Here is a 25,462-nt window from a genome sequence, read left to right as displayed (position 1 = left end):
ACAAGTAGCCTATCTCTCTTTTATCTTTTTGTTTATCTACCAAGTATATGTCCATTACGGTAATTTTGAAATCGGATAATTGTTCGCTATGTAAGAAAATTGCTTGTTTACTTCTATCCAGTCTCCGCACGATACATGTTAATGTCATTGACGTCAACGTGGGTTTAATTACTGTTTGATATTAATTTAACATAACCTTGTTTTCATGTGAACGGATGGTTTTTAGTGATCACCTGGATAAATCACGAGACATATACTTTCTAACAATAATAATTCCTTTCTAGACCTCTAGGAGTAATTACCATTATTGTTATAGTCACCTCTGACCGTACATGTTATATCAAAACTGAGGACTCTGTGCGAGGCAACTTCTTTATAAGATGAGACTTTAATCTGAATAAAATGAAATCGATAAATCGAATAAGAATAACACTGTACATGTGTTGGGTTTGAAGTGGACGTTGTCCTCTATTTCTGTAGCTAGGTGGTCAGAATGTTCTTAAATGCTTTCATTTTACCATGGCAAGTCCCAGGGAGGATATTACAACATGGATAGTAACCCCTGGAAGTTTTTAATTGACAAATAACAAACAAATAATGATGAATTATAATTCAACATTTTAATAACAAAATAATGATAAGAGAAATCTATCTTACATGTATGTACATTTCCAAAAAACATTGTCTGAGCATGCCCTAACGATATGAAATTTAAAATCCGAGAGGATAGTGCCATTTTCAAATCAATTCTCTCCCGTTATGAAATTCATTTTCTCATCCTAGTTTTGCAGTGTTTGTCTTTTAGTATTGAGCAATATCCATATGCCCAAATGTTTTGGGTTTTTTTAAATTCCGTTATAAAGCGTTGTGTCATTTGAAGTCAGTTCTAATGCATTTTCAGTTGACTCTGGTTCGCGTTTTATAGAAATGCGCTTATCCTTGGTGGGCATGGGCTTACGTAATATATTGTAATATAAGGGTTTTAACATTTTTAAAAGGATTCTTCTAAATCTCATTCCAACAATGCCATATATGACAAAATTTATAGATGAATTCAAAACAACAATGGTATTGAATATGCAAATGAGGTAAAAGAAGCTAGCGCTGTACACATTGTATACATAGACTGCCACGAGGTATGGACCATTCAAGTTCGATAACACTGAAAATAAAACTATCAACAGAAGAACAATGGTCACGTTCGCTTCCTTCCGCTGAATAGTTCCATTGTTTTGCGTCATTCCCTTTAGCTGTACACGCTTGCGATACATTATACCAAGTTTACATATGATTGGTATGCTGAGTCCAGTCAGGAAAATGGTTGGCAAAATGTTATACATTAACATGTTGAACCAAAATGGCCCTTTGGAATAATAAAATAATTTCCCAATGTCAGTGAATTCGTTGATGTAGCATAAGCTACCGTAACATGGGTAACTCACTGGCTTAAATTCAATAAGTTGCTGGATGCTGAACACGAGGAAAAATCCAACAATGGTTGCCAAGGCAATTGCAACTTTCTTCTTGGTACAAAGAACGTTTGCTTTGTAAAATACACAGACGTAGATAAACCGTTCGACACAGAGCGTTACTGTGATCCAGATGTTAATTCCTCGGAATAGGTATATGAGATACAGGAGAAATGTGTATATACACGGGTATACCACGTCCAGGTAATATGAACGACCTTCCGGTATCTGGAATAGGTAATATTCAGAAACACCATTGAGTGACCACACTATATTAACTGCCATGTCTGTAACAGCAAGAGCTCGAAACAGCAATATTGTTGCAGTGGACTGCATGTGTTTGTGCCATAGTACGATGATTGTCAGTGAGTTTCCGATGAAACCTAGAATCAACAACATTGGTATGATCACTGGAAATGTGACATGAACCAAACCTGGCCATTCTAGCTTGGATAGATAGTCCCGGCGGATGAGGAAAGTAGTTCCGTTAAGTGTGGAGTTCGGCGGTACAAAGTCCGGTCGGGAAGCACTGATAGGGATATTCATACCTTAGCTACATATGGTGAAGCCTGAAACACAAATGATCAAATATTTTAAACATCATATTAATTATTTCATCTTTTTACAAGCATTCTCATATGGCTAAATCATCCCACTGTTTTATCAGGGTTTTTTTCATTTAAAAATTTGGTGTTTTAAGAACCAAAATTAATATCATTTAACTAATGAAATACATAATGTATCATATAACAAAGTACATGTATATAACATGTCTAAAACACATGATAAGCAATAAGAACAAATTGTTATAAAAATGGAAAACTTACGGATGCTCATAGGAAACTGATAGAGGGACTCTCCTTATATTTTTAATATATACACGGAACTGTAACATGAAGCTCCGTCTCGGATTTCAAATTATGACTTGCCCGATGTTCACACTACACGCCCTCTTATACGGAGTTATACATGTCATCTCCAGCACGTGACTTCCTCATGACCTCAGCCAGTGTGTCGGTAGATGTGAACATTGTTCATCCTTAAATTCCGGTTTTAACAGTAAACAAGATGAGTTTATTACACGGTATCCCTAATCAATAACAGATCGAAGTTTCGATTTAATTTTAGATCTGCTACATGATTACTCCCCTTCCGATGATCGCCTTCTACGCCAAAACATACGCAAATGATAACGATGATAAACATCCCATTATATCACGATTTTGTAAACATTTTCTATATTTCGAATTGGACTTGGATCCTCTCCACCCTCAACACACATCACTCTTGGTTCTCGGTATGATAGACGGAATATAGAAGGACATACTTATATACAAGTTCTTTATGCGGGTTAAAATGTTCGCGATTTTACATAAAAATTAAATATTAAATATTAGCGGTTTGAAATTTTCGCAATTTGGCTTTCAGGATTATGATTGAACCTTTTCTCAATACTTCGCAGATTTAATTTTTGGAATCTGAACAGTTTTGCGGGTAAGAAATTTCACGATTTCCTCTTTGCTTCTTATTCATGAAGAGAAACGTTCGTACATTTATCAAATTCTTATGGTAATAAGCAATACAGGCTATCTAACTTGCCATTCTTCCATTTTATTCGTGGGTACCTAAGTTTGCGGGAAATGTCTTGTTGCATATTAGTTCAATGTTTTTCATGTTTTGTTGTTGTTGTTGTTTTGTGGGTTTTTATAATATCTATATGATTTCAACATGAAGTAACAAATACCTTCAGTATTCTTCAAGTTTCATCAGGATGACACATTTGGATACAATGTAAAACTCCAGATTATCATTCAAAATATTACATCATGCATGTTGTTAATTCTGTTGTAAACCTGGATACATTCCACAAGTGTGGTTCGGGAATGAGTTTCATTTCACAACGTTTAAAACGCTGTCATATTGTATAACACCAAGTTTTCGTCCAGTAAAATGTTCGTTGTTTAGTGGTTCTATTGAACCAGAAATAGAGTTAAAATAGCGAACTTTACAGAGGATTTTCTACCCACGTAATGACATGAAAATTCCAAACCACAAAAAAAAATTACCCACGAATATTTTATGTTTTACAGTAGTCCATAATGAAATTATTATATCCGCTGCTATGTATTGGCTCAATGCTATAAAATCATGTATTCAATATTCAATATTTTCAGACTCCATGAACCTACCAAAGCTATTTAAATTTGGTATGTGGATAAGACTTGTATAATGAACTCCACTTATTTCAAGTCATTTGTTTACTCATTAGCAATTTATTAACTTTGTACTTGGCAAGTTTTAGGTAAGATTTAACTTACAGTACATACTATTATTTTTAATCATTTATCTATGATTAATTCATTATTTCATTCATTATTATTTTTAGGATCAGTTCATTAAATATCGCAATACCTAGTGAGGTTTATACCTCAATAAACCCGTATGTTAAGTATACCTGAAGTCAATCCCTACCTGGAATTTACATAGATCTACCAAGTGGGGTGGGATAACTAACCACATTAAATGTTTCCACTGACCACAAGGATAACGGACGTCCCAAACCACAGCTTACCTCCTTAAAGACAGGGATAACGGACGTCCCATACAAGAGCTTACATCCTTAAAATGAGAAGGAAGTTGTTTTAACCTCTGTATACAAGTGTAGTTCCGTGATTTACATTATTGTTTATTTTCTCGGTATATATTTTACTTATATATTACCTACGAGATGTTTAGTACAAGACTCTTTCATATGTGGATATGAAGGATAGGGATATTCTATACGAGGGTCACAAAATCTAGTAATACCTGAGGCTTACTGAGGGGTTTTTACAACATTTTGTGACCCTGAGGATAGAAAATCTATATCCTTCATATCCACATATGAAGGAGCATGTTTATCCAATAGCTATATTGTTTTATTACAATTTAAGAAAACCACAACTGCAAGCCAATTCTCTATACATAAAAATTGAAAACAGCACGATTAGCCACAAATAATACAACCTCAATCGACATGAGTGCATTGCCCGAGATAAATCAGTACTTGTAGGCGTGAGAGAATCTGTTATGGAACCACAAAGCAACTGTCTGTTATATTATTGATGTTCCTGAATGCAACGAAATAAAGAAGACACTTAAAATCCGAGCGCAGTAAGAGTCTAGGTGATGAAAGTGAAGTATTTAGTCTCAGAAAAAATAACAGTCTAATTGACGGCAAATACTTGTGTTCATCTTGCTTTTTATTTGTCTAACTAATATATTATTCTGCGTGTTTTCGTGTATTTTACTTTTTAATGTTATAGTGATACACGACTGATTTGTTTACCACTAATATGGTAAGATAATTGTAAACAACATTTGTTTATTGGGTCATAAAGTAAACATGTTTATCCACCCGGAAGTTTAAAGTAGACCCTTGCCACCTAGGTTGTAGGTCAGATTTACGTCACCTAATAATGAGCTGGGCATCTTAATATAAGAGGATACTTTATCAATATAGTGAAATAATAAAGTGGACATTTCCCTGCATGTACAATGTACATTGGAAGCGTTTCACTCCTGTATATTGTATTTTTGAAGACAATAGTACTGGGGCTCTTTTCATTTAATTTGATGTTGTCGAATTTTGCTCCATTTTACCGGAAGTCATCCTCTGGATCGCTCACTGGAAATCCACCAAGATAATTAGTTAAAATGCACTGGTAATTTTTTACAAGGAACATGATTATGTACCCTGACGATGGATACTAGTTATGTATTGGTCTTTTTTATCACAACCTGTGTGAATAGTAAGAACGGTTTAAAGTCGCAGTGTTCAAATGCGTGTTTCTGTAATCTGCTAAAGTATTGGTCAATAACGCTTTGTTTTTCTTCCTCAGTTCGGGTTGTGGATAATCCGTTATACAGGGCGTGATAAAACCATGGATACACCATAGATCTGATCCAACGGGAGTACTCCATCTTGTCCGTGGTATCTGTCAATCAAACCAAAACACTAAACGGATTCGTTTACAAAGCTTGTGGTATAACAGAATCTGGTTTGTTGTAGAGTGATTTTAGTTAAAAGTAAATATGATATCAGTTAATTGAGATTGTTTTGCACTTTGATATAATAGTTTCAAGAAACGTTACTAGTAACTATTTGATATATTTAATTGCATTGATACAAAGCAAAATTTAGTTATTTTGACTTCAATGAGCTCATACTTGTGTCCTTTGAACACATTCCACCTTTGTTTGCAAAATCAATGGTTGGATTTGGCGCGTAGCGTTTAAAAGCTTTCATCGATACTAGTTCCAATCCGAGCTCATTTTCTTCCGGTAAAGCACAGCAGAAAGGTTCCTTAAAATCCTCTTCCTTCCGGTGATAATGGCTATTGAAATTCATTGCAAGATATTCGTCCTGTATATTCATGAAAATTACATATATTATGTCCAAATTGGATTAAATTGAAATAGACAACAAAAACGCTGCAGAATTCTTGGGATATAAAATGAAAGTTCAAGTATTGCTTATAAAACGACGTAACAAAAATATTAGTTCAGTTTAATGACTTACACCACGACTGTCTTCCATATCACGACGTAACAGAAATATTAGTTCAGTTTAATGAGTTACACCACGACCAACTTCCATATCAAGACGTAACAGAAATATAACTTTTTATCAGTTAAAATAATGAATTGCACTATTCTAATCTTACTTAAGCAATTAGCACAAATTGTTATAGTTTTTGGCGGAATGATAATGATTGAATTTCTATTAAAATATGCATGTATTAACAGTAAGTTAAGTTGATACCAATAGAATTCAATTTACTGGTCAAAATCAGAAAATTCAAAGCAACAAACCTGCGATATTATTTGTTCGCTGGCCATTTCTGAAACCATTCTCCCCAATTGAAGTGTTCCATTCTCAACTACTGAAAAGATCTCATCATGTTCGTTTGTAGATGAGTTCATCGTAACCAGAAAGCCGCCTTTAATATCAATATCGAGAAAGTTACAAGATTACATAAGTATTACATTTTATCAATAATAATTCACACTCACACAAAATATATACATTAAATTTAGATGTGCCGTAACTATGCGAAAATTTTGACATGCTAATTCTTCTTCCTTAATCTAAAAACATCATGAGGTCTGATAGTTAAACTGTAAAAAATCAGTCAAATGGCTTCAATTGCTTTATAAACGTTAGTTACAACATTAAACTTATTTACTGTAAAATTGTCGTTTGTATGCCTTACGTATATTGAGATAGAAACATACCCGCAGATGTCACTTTATAATTAATAATAACTTTGTATTTCCCATTATCTGCGGTCCTGAACCTCGCGCATGCGCATAAATACCATTGAGTGGGTAACGTAAACATCCGCTTCGAGAACTTTGACAGCTGATCAGTCAACATGGTAAAGATTTGTTGAGTGTTCAAGTGCTCAAACGCGTTCAAGAAAGGCGGCAGTGTGAGTTTTTTTCGGTTTCCAAGGGATAAAAGACAGCGCAGGTATGATATCTATATGTTTTCCTTTTGTTTTGTGCTGTCGTCTGCTCAAGTTCTGTGAAGCCTGTACTGTACTGTAACTGTGCATACCACTGTACCATGATACAGTGGTGTTGTTCGTTGGTCAAATCCATATTTTTGTTGGTTTTTTTTTAAGTTTCATGCATTGGATCAAGGACGGTTTAGTCCTAGGTCTATGTAAACATATTTACGTGAATTAAACTCTCTGTTACTGATAAAAATACAGGGTACAGGGTTGAATCATTATGACTCAAAAGTTATCCGACTGCCTAGGGCAGGTCAGACATGCGTATCATATTTCTGCGACTTGCTCGACTGGGCAGATGGAGATTTATGACATGTCATTGACACTTGTTGGTTGATGTAAAATTGATATCACAGTCTTCATAATAAAAAAAATACCATGCAAAAAACTTTCTACAGTAAGTTTATATATTGTAAGCTGTCTGTACATATTTCCTGGTGAGTTGTATTAAGTCAGGAGACTTGCTGCTAAATTACCACTCACAGGTGCTTGTAAAGAGAGTGTGGGATGTGTGGGATGTGTGGCTGCATATGTATCTGCTGTAGAACTTTATCATTTAGCCTACATATTAATGTAATATGAACCTATAACAGACAAAACCTCACAACTCTTGTTACAAGCCCCTTATGTAAAATTGTAAATATAACTGTACATTATGATGCTACTGTGGCAGAGTGGTTAAGATGTCTTGACATACTACCACAGGCCCTACACCTCTGGGTCGTGAGTTCGAATCCCATGTGAGGTAGTTGTCAAGTACTAACCGCTGGTCGGTGGTTTTTCTCCGGGTACTTTGGCTTTCCGCCACCAACAAATCTGGCATGTCATTACATGACCATATAATAATAATAATAATATTAAAAACTACATGTAAAACTCAAACCCTATACATTTTCCTCTAAACAAGCTGGTAGTCTTACTGTTGATACTTGACTGGTGATATATATATCTTGGTGAAAAGTACCTGAAGACATAGAATTACATATTTATAATCAAATATGCAATAGTGATCGCTTACTCTAAATTAAATTGTCTTTATACTGCACAGGGCCTGGGTAAAGGCGGTGAATAGGGAAGGTTGGGTGCCTGGTGAACAACAAATTCATGTCAGGACCAAATAATCCAATATATGTAGTGATTTGAACACAGGAAATGAAAAAATATTATTTTAAGCTCAAAAATGGTAATTTTTCAGCATTTTGTCATATTTGGCTTGACGCATGAAAATTGTTTCCCAACAACAAATTATTATTCACAATTAGTTATTTGACCTCTTATCAATCGGTTAAAACAACAACAACAAAAATATATAGAAATGCAAAAGAGAATTGTTATACCATCATTTGGTTTACAAAACATCACCGGATGCGGCATATGATTGTTATTTTTTCCAAACCGCTAACACTACAGTTTCCTGGTGTCTTGGAATTTCCTGAATATAACATTGGCTATTGACGATTTATATCTTAACAAATTTGAATTTAAAGTTGGCTGAATATCTAAGTGGGACTTCAAAATAATCCATTTTCATGTTCGAAATTTTGTAGACTAGTAGCCTCTCAAACTGAATTATTACAGCAAAACGCTAATTAATAGCTATAGGGTATCAAATTAAAGTTCCGTAAATACCATGACACTTTTTGAAACACAATGTGTCTTTTAGAATGAGCACATCCATTGTTTATTTCCTGTGTATAATGCAAGGAAATATAAGATGGTTACTACAGTGTCACATTTCTTTCACTAGTTCTTAATGCTTATCATTTTCGTTGTGCGTGCTTTCTCGCCAGAGTGTCGTCTTCGACCTCGGTGACCTGATGTGACATTACATTACCGGGTTACCATCGTGGTTCTAACTTGTGAACTGTCCATGGTCAGAGTTAAGATCAGAAACATCGGCTTCAGGGATGTGGAAGCTCTTCCTGTTTCCAACCTAGTTTCACCTAGATTCACATATCGTATATGATGTTCCAGACCTCCCCGGCATGATGGAAAAGACACCAGATCAACATTCTGCGGAGGGTTGAGTTGGTTTTCCTTAATTCGTATGAAGCACAATTCCTCATTCTAGTGAACCTCAGTGACCATAGGTGGCACAGGTGGATTCTTTGAGGTTATAAATGAGGTCTGCAGTGAAGTTTCACTCTTTGCCAAGTCTGGAAAGCACTTTAGAGAATTTTTTACTGGAGAGTCTTCAATGGTCTCTTTGCGCATACACCAGATGTGACATAACCAGCACCTTCAAGGGAATGGGAAAAGTCAGACTGATGAAAAACATTTAACATTTATGCCCTCATTAATGACCTCAATGATATCAACTGTGCCATTTATGGATGCACGAGGGTCCCCAAGATTGATGAATAGTACTTCATACGAATTATGGAGTTATGTGCTAAGGAGAACCATTTCCACCGTTGGAAGAATGTGCATCTGGTGTAATTTCCATTAAGCCGGAGAAGTCTGATACAGCATATACTTACGATATATTAGTATCTGAAAGAGATCCCACATCCCTGAACCTGTTGTTCCTGATATGAACTCTGGCCATGGATGGGTCATAAAAGGATAGAACAACACTGGTAATGCAGTGTCACAAGAGCTCATCGACATCGAAGATGTCGATCTGGCTTTCGACGAATTGGATACTGATATCTCGAGTACTCTGATTCGGACTGCATGTACCAGCTACCAGATATGCCGAGTCTCTTCAGTGGATAGGTCAGTGAGGCGAGAAAGCACGCACAATGATAATGGTTATCACTGAGAACCAGTGAAAGACATATTAGTGACATTGTAGTAACCATCTGACATTTTGCTTATGCTATGCATAGGAAATAAACAATGAATGTGCTCATTTTCAAAGACACAAACGCTTTGGGAACTGTTAATGATATTAACGGAAACACAGGCTTAGCTTAGGTTACATTTGTTACGCTATCAGTAGGTGTTGTGTTATTTATGAGACGCTGCTAATCTACAAAATTGAGGGTATAACAGTAATTCTTTTTTTTTGCATTTCTATATATTTTTGTTGTTGTTTTTGTTTTTACTGATTGATAGGATTTTAAATAACTGATTACGAGTAATAATTTGTTGTTGGGAAACATTTCTGCCAAGTATGAAAAATTTGCTGAAAAATCACCATTTTTGAGCTTAAAAGCTTATTTTTTTATTTCTTTCGTACAAATCACAACACATATTGGAATATTTGGTCCTGATATGTATTTGTCGTTCTATTGTGGTCATTTTGATACCACATTTGTCTACTTTAGTTGAAAAATATCAGTGTTATGACTGTTCTTCATTTTTTAGTGAAATTCGAGATGGTGGCCATCTTGATGACGTCCTAACCGGAACCTATACAATGTAAACATTAGTTTTTGTTGTTGTTGATGTTTAAACTGATTGATAAGTGGTCAAAAATCTTATTAGAAATAATAGATTGTTGTTGGGAAGCATTTTTGCTGCGTCAAACAAAATATGAAAAATTTGCTGAAAAATCACCATTTTTGAGCTTTAAATCCGATTTTTTCATTTCCTGCGAAGAAATCACTACATATATTGGATTTTGTGGTCCTGATATGTATTTGTTGTTCTATTGTGGTCATTTTGATATCTCATTTGTCTACTTCAGTTGAAAAATTTCAATGTTATGACTTTTTTCAATTTTAGTGAAATTCGAGATGGCGGCCATCTTGACGACGTCATAACCGGAAGTTCATCCCAACTTATGCAATGTTAACATTTGGATTTGTGATCAGTGGGTCATAAGGGTTCAGAAAAATATTGGTTCGGAGGTTTGGGGGGGGGTGCATGTGGGACCCTCCTAGCCCATGGCCTATATATTATGTATATAACAGTTTAAATTTGTATATGGGGTTTACTACTGACCATGTATTCTTGAAATCTTCACAGATAACAAAAAATTAAAGATGAAAAAAATGTTTTAGAATTATTAACTGATTTTTTAATAGTTTTTTTTTTCATTTAATTTCTTATTTCTGAAATTATACACCAGTTGTTAATTAACATTTATTATTACAATTCTTCGTCAAAAAATATATATATAATTACCCCACAGTGCACTGACAGTATGCATGTGTCACTGTGTCTTTGCCATTTGTAGTCTGTATACAGGCATACACCCTATAGTGTATGCCTTTCATGCTGGAGAGACAGCTTGCCTTCACATAAATTATGTCTGCATTAATCTGTAAAAGAAAATACAGATATACCATAGGCCTAGTTCATTGCCAATAACCTAAGTATTCACGCTAAATTTGAGAAGAAATCTGAAAAGAAAACAATAACACCGACAAAACGTTAAGTTAACTCACCTCAGAAAAGCAAATATCTTTGAGGTCGTTAGCATCGTAATGCTGCATGGCACGATCCAATCCCTTGTAGTTATTGACCGAAGTGTCCTTGTCACAACAAGTTCTAACGATCATAAAACTGTATATTGACGCAAACGTTATTTTAATTTGTCTAGGTTGCGTCTTGACGTAGCATGGGGCATTGAAAGGAGGAAGGTTTTCCTTGAGTTGATTGCTGGATGTAGAACATGTCGGCGTTAAAGCTTCTTCTGGAGCTTGTGTTTCCAGAATAGAATTGATAATGCCTTCTTTCTTCTTTTTCTTCACATCTATATTTTTCTCCACCGCGATGCTTTTAAGATGAGAAAATGGTACGCGGTTTAAACTTTCGCGGGTAGCCATATTCTTTACGCTAGTTACGATGGAATGCGGAAGCGGAAAGTCGGATACCCACTCAATGCCACTTCTGCGCATGTCTGCATAAATTAGTGAAGAGGTCTATAGGCGGTGTTATTCAACTCTCAGGTCATTGAATGAACACTGCAGCTGTTGATTAACAATTTGTTTATACCACACGTTTTATTTGATCTTATAAAATCAAAACCTCTTTGCATTGCAAGTACTGTAGTTCTCAAAATGTTGGTAACTTTTGGTGATGACTAACATATTTAAAACTTGGGTCGGTGTGACTTGTACATAGTGTTAAATACGGTCTCTGTGACTTAGTGGGTCGGTGTGACTTGTACATAGTGTTAAATACGGTCTCTGTCACTTAGTGGGTCGGTGTGACTTGTACATAGTGTTAAATACGGTCTCTGTCACTTAGTGGGTCGGTGTGACTTGTACATAGTGTTAAATACGGTCTCTGTCACTCAGAGGGTCGGTGTGACTTGTACATAGTGTTAAATACGGTCTTTGTCACTTAGTGGGTCGGTGTGACTTGTACATAGTGTTACATACGGTCTCTGTCACATAGAGGATCATGACAGAGCATGCTCCGTCCGACAGTATGTAGGACCGTTGGCTGTCACGCCGGGGCCCCGGATTCGAGTCCTTGTTTGTTTTTACTATTCCTCTTAATGCAAATACCTTGTAAATTATTAATCTCTTTATTTTTCTTTGTTCATAATCTGGAATGGAATCTATTGAATATCTGTGGTTATAGTTCTACGAGACAGACATATTTGATGGTTGTTTTATTAAATGAAAAATATATATGTAAAAATATTCAACACTTGTATATGTAGTATTTTGAACATTTGTTGTTATCAAACAGCTCGGTGCATAATGATATTTAAATTGTATTATCATCATGCTCATAATGTTAGTTGATGTAGCCAAGAATGCGGCAAAACGAGTTTAATTTTGCGATTAACATGAGTTAATATTTGACATTAACTTTCCGATAAATACAACTGTTAAAGCTTTACGGCAAACTTTCATAATATACCAAATATCTACGCCCGGGAATAACTTTCGCACCAAATTAAATTAATTAAAATAAATTCTCCCTTTGCGTAAATTTCCATTTTTACAATAAAACTACTCGTTATTTCGTAGAAATAAAATGTTGCATGTAATGGAATTACATTAATTGCAACATTAATTAAAATACATTGTACAGGAGAGAAATTTGGTGAACAGTAACGCATTTGAAACATTTGTTTTAAAAACCTGTTATATAAAAGGTATTATAATGCTATTGATATACACTACTGTACATACCTGGCTTCAATTCGCGTCCTCTTGAAACAACACACGTCCTCCAGTCCAGCTTTCCTTGCTCTTTCATCAGCTTCTGTTCTTCTTCATCCGCCTCATGCAAGAAAACGCCGTTTTTGATTTGACAAACCCTAAAAGATGATACACTTGTAAGACAGCTATGCCCAGGTTCATGAACATTCCTTAACTTAAGGAATTCCTAAACTTTAAGGAATTCCTTAACTTAAAGTTTTCCGTAGAAAAGCATTACAAATAAAGATTGCTCCTTAAATTAACTTGTTTTCCTTAACTTCTGTAGTGCTTTCCTATGGGAAATTTAAAGTTAAGAAATTCCTTAAAGTTAAGGAAACATCATGAAACTGATCCCAGGCCCAAGTTCCATCACCGTGCCGTAACTGGAAACTCTTTGATTCAATCTATAGAAAAGCATAATAGAAGGAAGGCATCCAAGTGAATGGCCTTCGACAACACCCACCATAAAACCCAATAACAATACCAATTGCAAACATTCAAACTTTGTCTTAAACTGCTGAAAACTTATTAGATTTATTCCGAAAATTATTTCTAAAACTCCAACTCTGTGTTATGTGTTCGAAATATACGTGGTGGAATTGCCAGGTATTATCAGCTGATTATAAGTGGTGTGGGTTTTTTCGGTTTCCCTTTTCTTCTTACATGCAGGTGACACGTTATTAAATGTTCATGATTATACATTGTATAAATAATCCATGCCATATTGATACTTACTGTTTAGATAAATAATGCGTTGCCGCAGAAGATATTGCCAAGTCCAGGGTATTATCGGGTAGGCACTGTCCGTACATATCCCTCGATACCATTACTTGGTAGATGTGCTCTGTACCCGTTAGTTTCAAAGCCGTTGTGTTATCTGAAAAGCAACGATAGTTTCAATGATTCTGGTTACAGTGCTCAATGAGAAAAAATACCAAATTAAAAAAACTTTTTTATCCAGAAAATTTTATTGGGACTAGCAATGTTTGGAATCACGTGATATGTACCTTACATTACTTAACAGCAAAATGTAACCATAATCACTGAAGGGTCGCAAAACCCTATAATATATACCCCTCCCTCCTCTCATACGCAAAATGCTTTTGTTCATATCGCATGTTTACGGTCTACCGGGTGGGTGCGCTCCTCAACATTGTTTTATACAACCTTGGATGACATTGCTGAGAAGGTTGAAGTCGTTCTGTGGCTGATCATTGTAATACACGACAATGGGTTGTTCTTTTCCGAGGTTAAAGTGGATAAATTCTGTGAAACATAAAAATCCTTTAGTAATCAAAATTGAGTATTTTCTGGTCATAATTGGTCGTTTGTTTGGCGTTCTCTACCAACAAGTACATTTACTGGTACAGAGTACACATAACAATGCTTCAATTTTTTTTTAATTCAATCTTGTCTATGCATATACAGTGCCCATGCTTAATTTCTTTTATACATTCAATAGAAAATTCAATTCAATCAAGTAAAATTTAATTTAAATTTTTAATGAAGAAAAAACCTTTGCAGATTATACGTATTAGATGGCCGATAAATACCTATTATATCGTTGATAAGAGAAATGGAAGCTCGTCCATCGGCAGTTCCAAAATCTGCTATGTGTATAGGTTGTACTCGCGGATTGTCTAACCTTGATTGAATCAGTCCTCCTTTTGTTATAAAATAGTTCAAGTGTGGAATATCAGATATTGATAATAATTATTGAAAGCTGAAATCATCTGCATATAATACGTAGTTATCGAGATAAAAAATATGTTGAATGGTAGATAATCAGTTTTTATTTCCAAATATTGCAATATTTGTTATTACCAAATACTGATAATTAAACATCTCAATATCGCATCAACATCACAAAACAGATAGAAACATGTATTATAGTGGATATAATCATTATAACATTATACATATATATATTTTTTAAACAATGCACCATATATTACATTCACCACATAAACATGTATATGAAAATGTATATAAATGAATATTTAAGCATTAACCTATCTTCCTATGGCATTTATGGCCTATATAGATGCCAGAGCTTTGCAGACAATCTTCACAATGCTCGCTAGCACATTATGAGATGAATATCAACGACGATTTAATCCACGTGATTGAACAGCCATTTTGACGGTGAACATTTGACGTCACCACGTCAGCATTAGAAACGTCATAATGGTCACGTGTTGGGTGTCATATACTTCAATTTGCATTGGCTAGTTTATATAGCAGAAGTGACAATGCAGACTTTTCACTCTTTCGTTCATTAGCAGTTACATTCGGGTTTTTTATTTAAGAAGTGGGAGAGAAAAGTATTAGAAGAAAATTTAATTAAGAAGAGAAGAGGGATAGAGGGTGAACAAGAATGAAGAGTGTTTATGAAAAGAAACTACAATTGTATGGCATAAAAATAGTAAAAAAAATATACTTTAAAGAAAAAAACAATAAATCAACGAATAAAAAAGAAAAGAAAAAAATGGAGGCAAGAAAGATAGACAGACATTAGTTACTTCATAATGAAATTGATGTTAAAGTTACTGCTCGACATCACAAAGCCAGCATGACACAGTGGTATAAATAAAGTTAATATTTTCCTAACTGTGATTATTCTTTACGTGAAATGTGTATCAAAAATTGTCATCTTACTTAGACTTTCCAAAATTACGTCCAGAGAAAGATTTCCGACGTGGCCGTGCACGTTATACATGTCATCCAAACCTCTACTAAATTTGGTATTCATCTTCATTGTCGGAGAATAACTAGATATAAAAAAAAAGTTTATACAGAGGAAAAACTTCATCTCAAAAGTGATATCATATTCAGTTAAATTCATGTTGTAAGTGAACACTTTTATTGCTCAAGTAATCACATCCTTAATACATCTTCTTTGTAACTTTGACCTAGAATTGTATAACAAGTGTTGATTTAGCAGAGGGCGCTTACTCGTCTTGAACGTATGGTTCCTGTCTGTTATTTTTTTCCAATTTTGTGCAAATCTATATAAATTTTGCCTTATTAGGTAAATAATTGTTTGAATAATGTTTAGTGTTTACATTTGTTATTTTCATCACCAAGCATAACATAGATATGATTCCAGTCGTTTTATCATGTTTTAACGAGTTATTTTTATCAATAAAAAGGAAAGATTTTTAGTGAATTATTCTGACTGATTTCCTTCCAATTCTTAGAGAGTATAGTATTACCTTGCCATGGTGACCATAGAAAACATTGGAAGAGGCTTCTTACAAATCATCAGTTGCAGTCACAACATGTAAGCCTGTCCTGCCTTTATATACCGAGATATAGTGCACTACGTTACGAGTCGGCTGTATGTGTTGTCACGTTGGGGTTTGACATTTTATTTTTTATCACTGTCTCTGCCTGATGCAGCGAATTTGCAAATGTTTTAGCATAATGCACTAGTTAATATGAGAATGGGAGACACGAAATTTTGATATTTTTTACAATGTTTTTTTTTCCCAAACCAATTCACCAGGTCCTCTGTACACTTGTTTTACATGGGTTATTTGACTAAACACAGTAATTTAAAGGCCTTAGAGAGACAAAGTTCAGAAAAACGACAGTTATTCATGGAATATCGAGTATGGTTCATGTTTGCTGTATCTCGTTACGGTCCGTCACATCTTGTCATATTTTTATATCTTTAGGAGCGGGCAATATCATATAAATACTTCCTGCATTAGAGGGTGACATTGCCTAGTGTCACCCCGATGATATCACTGTCACCCGAGGAGAAGCCGAGGGTGACAGTGATATTCCGAGGGATGACACTAGGCACTGTCACCTTCCAATGCAGGTAGTATTTATTTTATTATACCAAATGTCTAGAAACAAAACTAGTTTCAAGTAATTGCAATCTATTGGAGCATTTTAACTGATTTTAGCAAAAGTCGAACAGTCACCGTCGGCAGTAGAATAGCATATCAGCTTCTACTCAGTAGCGCTAACTATCATTGCATTATAAAAAAGAATACTCACAATAAGCATTTAATGAAAATTCTTGCTGTCTTGTCCCCTGCGTTTGTTTGAATCTTAACGTTTTTGAAAATTTCAATGAATACCGATTTCGTCCCGTCGTCTGCTTACAACATTAGCAACGTCACGAAAACGCTTGAAATCGTCTTCCGTTCACCTAATCACCGACGGGTTCATAAAAACCAACATAAAGCGCTTTGACAGTAAGCGAAAAGACGTGAACGGAAAGCTCCGTCCTTAATATGTATTTTTTTATTGATAAACAGACAAAATTATTACTTAATAGCTCTAGATAAATTTTGAAGTGTCGCTTCAAAAAACAAAGATGGCGTCGAAAAAAGAGACGAGTGCGCATCTTTTTCGGGCGGTTAATATTTTGCACTGTCAAAAATACACTATCATCCGTTGCTAGGGGGTTGCTACGAACGTGTCTATTGTTTCCTATTGTTCTTATGTTATCTGCCGTGTAATATTGTAAAATACCAAATATCTCTCGACCAATAAGAATACAGGATTTTCACTTGAGGTATAATAATATATAAATACTACCTGCATTAGAGGGTGACAGTGCCTAGTGTCACCCCGAGGATATCACTGTCACCCAAGGCGAAGCCGAGGGTGACAGTAATATTCCGAGGGGTGACACTAGGCACTGTCACTCTCTAATGCAGGAAGTATTTATTTTATTATACCAAAAGTCTGGAAACGAAACTAGTTTTCAAGTATTTGCAATCAATTGAAACATTTTTACTGAATTTAACAAAAGTCGAACAGTCACCGTCGGCAGTAGAATAGCATATCGGCTTCTACTTAGTAGCTCTAACTATCATTGCATTATTAAAAAGAATACTCACAATAACCATTTAGTGAAAATTCTTGTTGTCTTGTCTTATGCGTTTGGTAAAATCTTACGTTTTTGTAAATCTCAATGAATTTTGGTTTCGTCCGATCGTCTGTTTACAACATTAGCAATGTCACGAAGACGCTTGAAATCGCATGTCTTCCGTTCACCTAATCACCGACGGGTTCATAAAATCCAACATATAGCGCTTGGACGGTAAGCGAAAAGGCGTAAACGGAAAGCTCCGTCCTTTAATTGAAAAAAATATATTGATCAACAGATTAATTTGGCAAAACTATTACTAAACAGCTCCAGATAAATTTTGAAGCGTCGCTGCAAAAAACAAAGATGGCGTCCAAAAAAGAAACGAGTGCAAATCTTTTTTGGGCGGTTAATATTTTGTACTGTCAAAAATACACTATCACCCGTTGCTAGGGAGTTGCTACGAACGTGTCTATTGCTTCCTATTGTTCTTATGTTACCTGCCGTGTGATAGTGTAAAATACCAAATATCTCTCGACCAATCAGAATGCAGGATTTTCACTTGAGGTATAATAATAACTTTTATCCTACAACTAGCATTGACGTTGTCGGAATTCACCTGCTACATTTCTGCTTACGGAAAGCGGTTGTAATTTTAAATTATAGCAAGTTATAGGATTCGGGGACCACTACACTAAAAAGTTTAATCAAAGTACTGAAAGTACTAAATGGCTCGGTCTCGATATTAGGAGGAATATATTTCTAAGGTCAATACTACTGTAGTTTTGTACAATAAAAAAATAAATTTGGCTGGTGTTCCTTCCAGTTTGGACTTTTGAGGATTCCTTGAACACCAAGGTGTAAAATAAGAGACCCATACTAAAATCTTGGAAGCCCATTCTAATATTTCCGATGATGTTATATGTCAAATGATTTTATAACGCCTTTAGCATTTTCCTTGTTAATTTGATGTTAATGAAAATATCCATTCTTAATGACTATTGTCATCAAGTTCCTGGGACCACAGTATCAGTTAACAAGTATTGTTTTGCAGCAGAGAAAGACAAGGGGCATACTTTTCTATGCCAAAATGTCTTAAATATAGAATATGTCTGTCCTCTAGAAGACTTATCAATATCACCATGTGATTTTTGAATAAATTGGTCAATTGGTATACTTTTAACAAGTTTTGTAATTATTCTTTTGTAAACCAGCAAGTTGATTGATATACATTGTATCCGAACTTCAATTCAAACCGGATAGCTTGTAAGCTCACCATAGACCATGAAATTGTTTGTACACTTTCTTAACTTCAGGATCGTTTTACAAAATTACAAATGAATTTTTCTACAACATTTTTTATTTTCAAATCCCCATACCTCTGATGAGTAAAATAAAACTATCATTACAAGTGAATCAAATATTTTCAATTTAAGATGAACAGGAAGAGATACATTCCTTTATTTCTTATAAACAGCAAACACCGATTTAATTGTTTGTTCAGCAGGTTTTTTCCCTTTCTTTAAAAACGCTACCATTAACATTATTTTCTGTACCTTGATATGTAAACAATTCTTATAAATCTAATTCTGTATTTCATAACATCAACTGGTGTTGTTGTACCTTTTATCTTTCTGATATTAAGTTCTAATTTCCATGTTATGCAATATTGTTAAAATTCATGTAACACTTGTTGTAGACCATCAGATATCTCTGATATCATAACAGTGTTATTGGCAAATAATATGATAAAAGTTTGGGATACATTCCAATATCATATACCGTAAAAACTGGTATAATTTTGCGCAGGTAATTTTTAGGGCTGAAAATGCTTAGAAATTTACTATCAGTATATTTTGCGCATCAACAAAATGGGGAAAACAATGTCCAGGGAGTCCCAAAACCGATGTATGAAGGTGACAATTTCAATGCAAAATATTCCCCATAAATGCTTGACAACTTGCACAAAAAGTGTTGTATTTAGAAGAAATAACATATGAAAACCGCATTGTGTTTGTTTTCTTTTATTGGCCACCGTAACCTGAAACTGAAATATCTAGCAGATGTCCAAAACATCGGCGGTCTGGTCCGCCGTACTCCGTGCACATGTCAATGTTTTGAGATATTACATAATGAATAGTAATCAGGAATATTTGAAAAAAAGTAGAATATATTTACTTAAATTGGCACAATAAGTAATTAGTGTGTTTGAGATCATTAACAATCAACAGCAATCAGCTAGCGGATACGTAGTTTAGCTTGCAACAATCACAGTGTGCACAATTTGTCAAGATTTGTAAGACAAAATATTCTTTTCAACCAGGTAAGATTCTAAGTCATAAAGGTAAATTGAAAATAGGAAGGGAGATAAAATAACCAGATAAATATTTGTAGTGGGATCAGACTGGGTTGATTATCGGTGATCAGGAAGCTCAGTCGGAAGAGCTATATTTTCTTCTCTCCTGTTACAGAATTGGCACTCCACTAAATAACCAACGGTTGTGGTGTTTGAAAGGGTCTCGTATGTATTCAAAAAAGGAGGGAGGAGTGTAGCGGGACTGGACTGGGTCGATTATCGATGACCAGGTAGTTCAGTCGGTAGAGCACTCAGCTAGTGTTCGGAGAGTCCCGGGATCGAATCCCGGTCTTGCCGCTACATTTTCTCCTCTCCTGTTACATATGGTACTATATTGTGCATGTAGATACAATGTATTCAAGGTAAATCAACAATGTTCGCTGATCTTGCAGAATTGCCTTACAGTGTTATAATGAATACAGTAAATGTATGTCTCATTGGTGTGATTGATTTAAAGGCAGTTCATGTGGTGACCGAAAAAAAAGGTAAAATCAATACTTTCAGAGTGATCAGGGAACATTGATAGTCAAGGCGGGGAAAACATAGGACGACCTGTGTTATACAAATAATGTTTAATTGATTTTCATTAAATTGTCTCGGAGGTGATGATTAGTGTGTTATGAACGATGAGCTTAATATGTTTTTGACAAAAAATATAAACAGCTAATGTCATATTGTGTTTTAAATTTAAATAATCTATTTTTTGTTTATTTCATTTCATTTCAAGCATGTACATGTCATAGAATATAAACAAATATCAGGTATATGCTTAAATCATATTACAGTTAAATTCACAATAAGGAATTTGAAGATGATGATAGTAATTATTTTCGGATTGAAAATGATTACAATATTAAGATTCCACAGTTGAAAAATACTTCTTTTTGTTCACACAATTCTTCTAATAGACTGTTGAAATGATACATGCATGCTGACATTCTGTAAAACATAAGGAAACAATAAATGTATTAACAGAGTAATTACTGAAAAGGCTAATATCATATAATTAAACATTTTAATCATAAATAGCAATACCAGCATAGAGGAAATATTATTGAAGTTAATTCCCGCAGTTCTTCAGTCCTCCTGTTCTTACATGTAAGAGTTTTGTCCTTCATAAATTGATTGTAATATACAGTCTATAGCAGTTGTTATAAAATGTGCACAAAGAAGTATAAATACACACGTATGCATGGGTACAGTGGTAAATTAATAAGTTATAGAGAAAATTATAGTGCTGATCATGAAAAGCGTAAAGTCTATTTTGTTGAGTAAAAATTTAAAAAACTAACATGATGTAATCGCACTAAAAACAGTGATCATGTAGGCTTTTGTGCGATTGCATTTGTAAGACTGTGCCAGATGGTAGAGATTAGTTCCGCTCGAGTGATCACACAATGCAAGTGAGAGTCGGGAATATGTTTATGTAAGTTTTAATTGCTAATCTCTGATGCTTGTTGGTAAAATATAACTCAGGATAATTGCTAAACAATTAACAGTTTTCTCTACATTTGTTACAGATTGAAACAGCTTTTTAAGTGCCGTTTTACGGAAGAATTATGAAGAAGAAATCGGCATTTTCGTCCATCAAGAAGTCCAAAAAATATCACTTCGAGTTATATGAACATTCCATATATGATTTATGTCATTTTGCCAAAAATTTATACTTCGTATTACCTAGTTTAATGAATATGTTGTATGTATGTGATCAGAACGTCAAGCTCCTGTGGTGAAAATAACTAAAATGTTTTAAAAGTATGGTTTAGTGGTAATCTCTGAACGTGCTTTAATATAGATATAATCTGATATTTATACATGTGCTTATAAAATTATCGATAATAATGGATGTGGTAAATATTCATACCTTATTAACTGCCGTTAGTTTTAAGATTGTTCACCGTCTGTCACGTGCTACTTAATCAGTAGTCCAAGTTTGTCCAAAATTTTGTTAGAGTTGTCTTTCTTCCATTGTGGATTTTCACGTACATGTGGCATAACGCAGCCGTGATAAACAAATCTCCATATCGTCCTGAAATACATTTGCTCCCGAACTAATATGATTCAAAGTGCAAAAATCATTATTGTAACAATCTTAATGTTTGAGGTGAAATATATATTTCATTTTTTCCGTTGCGGGATAATTGTCACTAGTAGGGACTAAACGCGTGGGGCGAAGCGAAGCATTTTCGGGACGAAACGTCTTCATGTATTGAAAACAACATTTTCGGGACGAAAAGTCTAGATACATTGTACACAATTCAAGTGAAAATTTTCCAACCTAAGATCATTTGGATGATGTATATGGTAAGGATACGAAAGCAGTAATCTACTATTCCTATTTCAACATTACAGATACGCTTATTTCAGTAACTTTCATATTCAAAATTTGCTATTTAAAATTCCCGGTAAAATCAAAGTTGTTGAATACACTGCCGCTAGGAGCGCTAGTATCTGCATGCGAGCAAGTTCTTAGCCAATCATATTGAGGAAATTGACTGTAAGAGAATTTTGCAACCACGATCACAATGGCGAGGTGACCCTCGCCAAAAATGATCTCAGTAATCGTAATCAAATACTTGTCATTAACAATAAATGTTAATATAATACTTCACTACTGTGTCTATGATTAATTGAAAAACATCATATGACATGGAAATAAAACGTCGTATTTCCCTCGAGGAGAATAAAACATCGTACTTACCTGGGGTGCGTGCCCCTATGGTGGCCGCCCGTCTTTCACACGGATTTATCTTCCCTTCTGATTGTACAACAATGACGGACAAAGCGTAAAACGTCATTTTTTACTCATCCCAAATTTAAGTAATGTTTACCCAGAGTAGCGAATCGTGAATCTTATAATAAACAATTTATGTCCCCTGTAGTAGTGTTATATGAAGGTTTATAAACCTCAAATGTAATATTTCCCTCGGGCAAGCTCTCGGGAAATATCACAGAACAAGAAAATGTTCTTCGGGTAATTAAACCCTCATATCACACTGCCACCGGGACAAATAATGAATAAACTTAGTCATCAGTAATAACAAATGGTGTTCCTCAGGGCTCCATCCTTGGGCCCCATATTTCTGTGGTTATCAATGCTATTCCTAAAGTTAGAAACAATTTTGTTAAATTATATGCAGACGGCACGTAATTCATTGTAATATCATTAGATCAAAGTATTATTGCGTATGACTGTTTTGTTTCAGGTTTCATTTTTTTTTTTTTTTTTTTTTATAAATTTCACTACAGGAATTATGACGTAAAAAGAATAATGATAACAGGGTACAGGATTTACAATAAATTTATTACCTGCCTCTGCCAGGGATCGAACTCGGGACCTCAGGATTACTAGTCTGACGCTTTTTTTATCGTAAAAATATTATTTTAATTTCCCAGACATAGGGCCGTAGGGGTTGGGGCCCCTGGGGTTCCTCATATTGCAAGCACTACAATCTATTCAACATAAAATTAAAACAGGCATCAATAAGATAAAATATCAAAATTAAAATATCACAGTTGTGACATCATATGTCAGTAAGCTAAATATCACAGACATTACAAACAATGAAATAATTGAAAAACTAGTAGAAATTATACCCGTACGGCTTTACAAATTTACTTTCACTCCATCCAGTTCTACAGAAACAATTTTGTTATCAATTTCAAAATACTTCATAAAGAGCCTTGCATTATCCTGTGCTTTATATTGATGAAATGCATACTTAATAATTGTTTAACTGTGAATTTGAAAAAAACGTAAAATTGGTACATTCTTTTCACCGAGCAACAACATGTTCCTCCTCTTAAAAATACAAAATCTTGCCACGCCTAGTATAAAATTAACAAGGAAGCCGTTTACATGCTTCCATTTCTCGCCAAAACCCAAAATAATAAGACAGTCATAATTCAGCGAGTTCACATTCTCGGGACTTGCCTTGGAAAATAATTTTTTGTAGCGTATCTCCAAAATGTGATAGCACTTAGGCTATGACGAGACGCTATTTTGTATATCGTAAGTCCGTGATGGAAGGTGACTACGGCAGGGAAAACTAGAAAACATCACTTTAAAATTCACATAATTTATTCACATAAACATCCACGTAATATAGTTCACAATAAATCCATTAGGAACGCACACACTGGTACACTGTTTCACTTAGGTTCACTTTTAGTAAATATCCATAATGGCGAAGTATTCAGTACATCCTAAGTATAAATCCCATAGTCACAAACACTAAGAATGATAGAATAATTCGTATATATCACATCACTGATACATGTAGGAAATATCCGTATAGTACATCCCAAGTAGAAATTCCATAGTCACAAACACACTAAGTGTAGTAAAGTAATCCGAATTAAAATAGCTGATCCTGAGATACGTGGAGTAAGTCCCAAAATTTCCATGTACTCTCTCTTTTCTTCACGTGCACCCCCTTTTATACCACTTTCATACTATGATCTAATTGGCTAAAACCTCGCTCCTTCCATATTCATTCTCACGTTCATTGGCTGAATCTTAATATGATTACGTATTTCTACCTACTTCCATCCCCCCTCCCAACCTAACTCTAATTGGCTGGCCGGAGTGAACACTACCAAAATACATTAAAAACAACTCATTAATATCAGACATTAGAACAATTAGAAGAAAACTCATTTACACAACATTTATAAAATAAGCACGACCCATGAATAAGATTTGACTATCTTCTGTTTACATTGACAACTTCTACTTTCACTTTTGATACTGTACTTCCGGCATGTAATGGTCATTTCCGGTCAGACCGAAATTCGTTAGATAGATAGTAATCATCAATAATCACCGAGCTTAAATCCGAGATCGAATATTAAGCTCTTATAATGAAAATGTGCATTATGGATCAATGACAATAGGGGACATTACAGAACTCTATATAATTTACTCAACTGCCCTTTATGTCAGGGTTCTGTGTATCAAATTTTTAACAAAATCTGTCTTGTAGTTTAACAGTTCGCGGGACAAAGTGTCTACAGACAGACAGACGTACAATCTGATTCCAGTATACGCCCCCCCCCCCCCTCTTTTAAAATTGTGCAAAATAACACACAAAAAATATACTTAAAAGCGCTCCCTAATTAACCAACAATGATACACGATTTAATTAAAAATAGCAACCCAACAATAGAATTAAAATGGGACTCATTCACGTACCAGG

At 34.7% G+C, this 25,462-nt stretch overlaps 3 protein-coding genes and 1 long non-coding RNA gene across 4 annotated transcripts in view; 1 reads left to right on the top strand and 3 right to left on the bottom strand.

The window, feature by feature from the left end:
• Positions 1 to 600: 600 nt before the first annotated feature.
• Positions 601 to 4,426, bottom strand: LOC138326702 (FMRFamide receptor-like). Its single transcript, XM_069272707.1, has 2 exons — positions 2,297 to 4,426; positions 601 to 2,038 (listed from the first exon to the last, which is right to left on the bottom strand). The coding sequence occupies exon 2, from the start codon at positions 2,013 to 2,015 to the stop codon at positions 846 to 848; it is 1,170 nt and encodes a 389-aa protein (XP_069128808.1). The 5' UTR covers positions 2,016 to 2,038; positions 2,297 to 4,426; the 3' UTR covers positions 601 to 845.
• Positions 4,427 to 4,807: 381 nt separating this feature from the next.
• Positions 4,808 to 25,462, bottom strand: part of LOC138326701 (uncharacterized) — a 39,891-nt gene continuing 19,236 nt past the window's right edge. The window contains exons 7-13 of the mRNA XM_069272705.1: positions 14,631 to 14,741; positions 14,245 to 14,343; positions 13,813 to 13,954; positions 13,069 to 13,196; positions 6,324 to 6,451; positions 5,679 to 5,874; positions 4,808 to 5,446 (exon numbers count right to left, since the gene is read on the bottom strand). Of these exons, the coding sequence (XP_069128806.1) occupies positions 5,223 to 5,446; positions 5,679 to 5,874; positions 6,324 to 6,451; positions 13,069 to 13,196; positions 13,813 to 13,954; positions 14,245 to 14,343; positions 14,631 to 14,741 (1,028 nt within the window). The 3' untranslated portion in view covers positions 4,808 to 5,222. The remainder of the gene's footprint in view (positions 5,447 to 5,678; positions 5,875 to 6,323; positions 6,452 to 13,068; positions 13,197 to 13,812; positions 13,955 to 14,244; positions 14,344 to 14,630; positions 14,742 to 25,462) is intronic.
• Positions 6,790 to 25,462, top strand: part of LOC138326709 (uncharacterized) — a 43,039-nt gene continuing 24,366 nt past the window's right edge. Inside the window, exon 1 of the long non-coding RNA XR_011208941.1 lies at positions 6,790 to 6,984. This is a non-coding gene — a long non-coding RNA (uncharacterized lncRNA). The remainder of the gene's footprint in view (positions 6,985 to 25,462) is intronic.
• On the bottom strand, positions 10,864 to 12,753 carry LOC138326703 (uncharacterized). Its single transcript, XM_069272708.1, has 2 exons — positions 11,365 to 12,753; positions 10,864 to 11,238 (listed from the first exon to the last, which is right to left on the bottom strand). The coding sequence occupies exons 1-2, from the start codon at positions 11,815 to 11,817 to the stop codon at positions 11,098 to 11,100; spliced, it is 594 nt and encodes a 197-aa protein (XP_069128809.1). The 5' UTR covers positions 11,818 to 12,753; the 3' UTR covers positions 10,864 to 11,097.

The sequence above is a fragment of the Argopecten irradians genome, chromosome 7 (assembly GCF_041381155.1).
Source record: "Argopecten irradians isolate NY chromosome 7, Ai_NY, whole genome shotgun sequence".
NCBI classification, from domain to species: domain Eukaryota; kingdom Metazoa; phylum Mollusca; class Bivalvia; order Pectinida; family Pectinidae; genus Argopecten; species Argopecten irradians.
Note: the sequence above shows the minus strand (reverse complement) of the source record. Positions and strands in the feature narration are given on the sequence as shown.

Bases quoted from the DNA above. Each gene is read 5' to 3' on its own strand.
- LOC138326702 (XM_069272707.1), bottom strand. From the start codon at position 2,015: ATGAATATCCCTATCAGTGCTTCCCGACCGGACTTTGTACCGCCGAAC.
- LOC138326703 (XM_069272708.1), bottom strand. From the start codon at position 11,817: ATGCGCAGAAGTGGCATTGAGTGGGTATCCGACTTTCCGCTTCCGCAT. The intron at 11,239-11,364 runs GTGAGTTAACTT...TTTCTTTTACAG, and splicing joins AAGATATTTGCTTTTCTGAG to ATTAATGCAGACATAATTTA.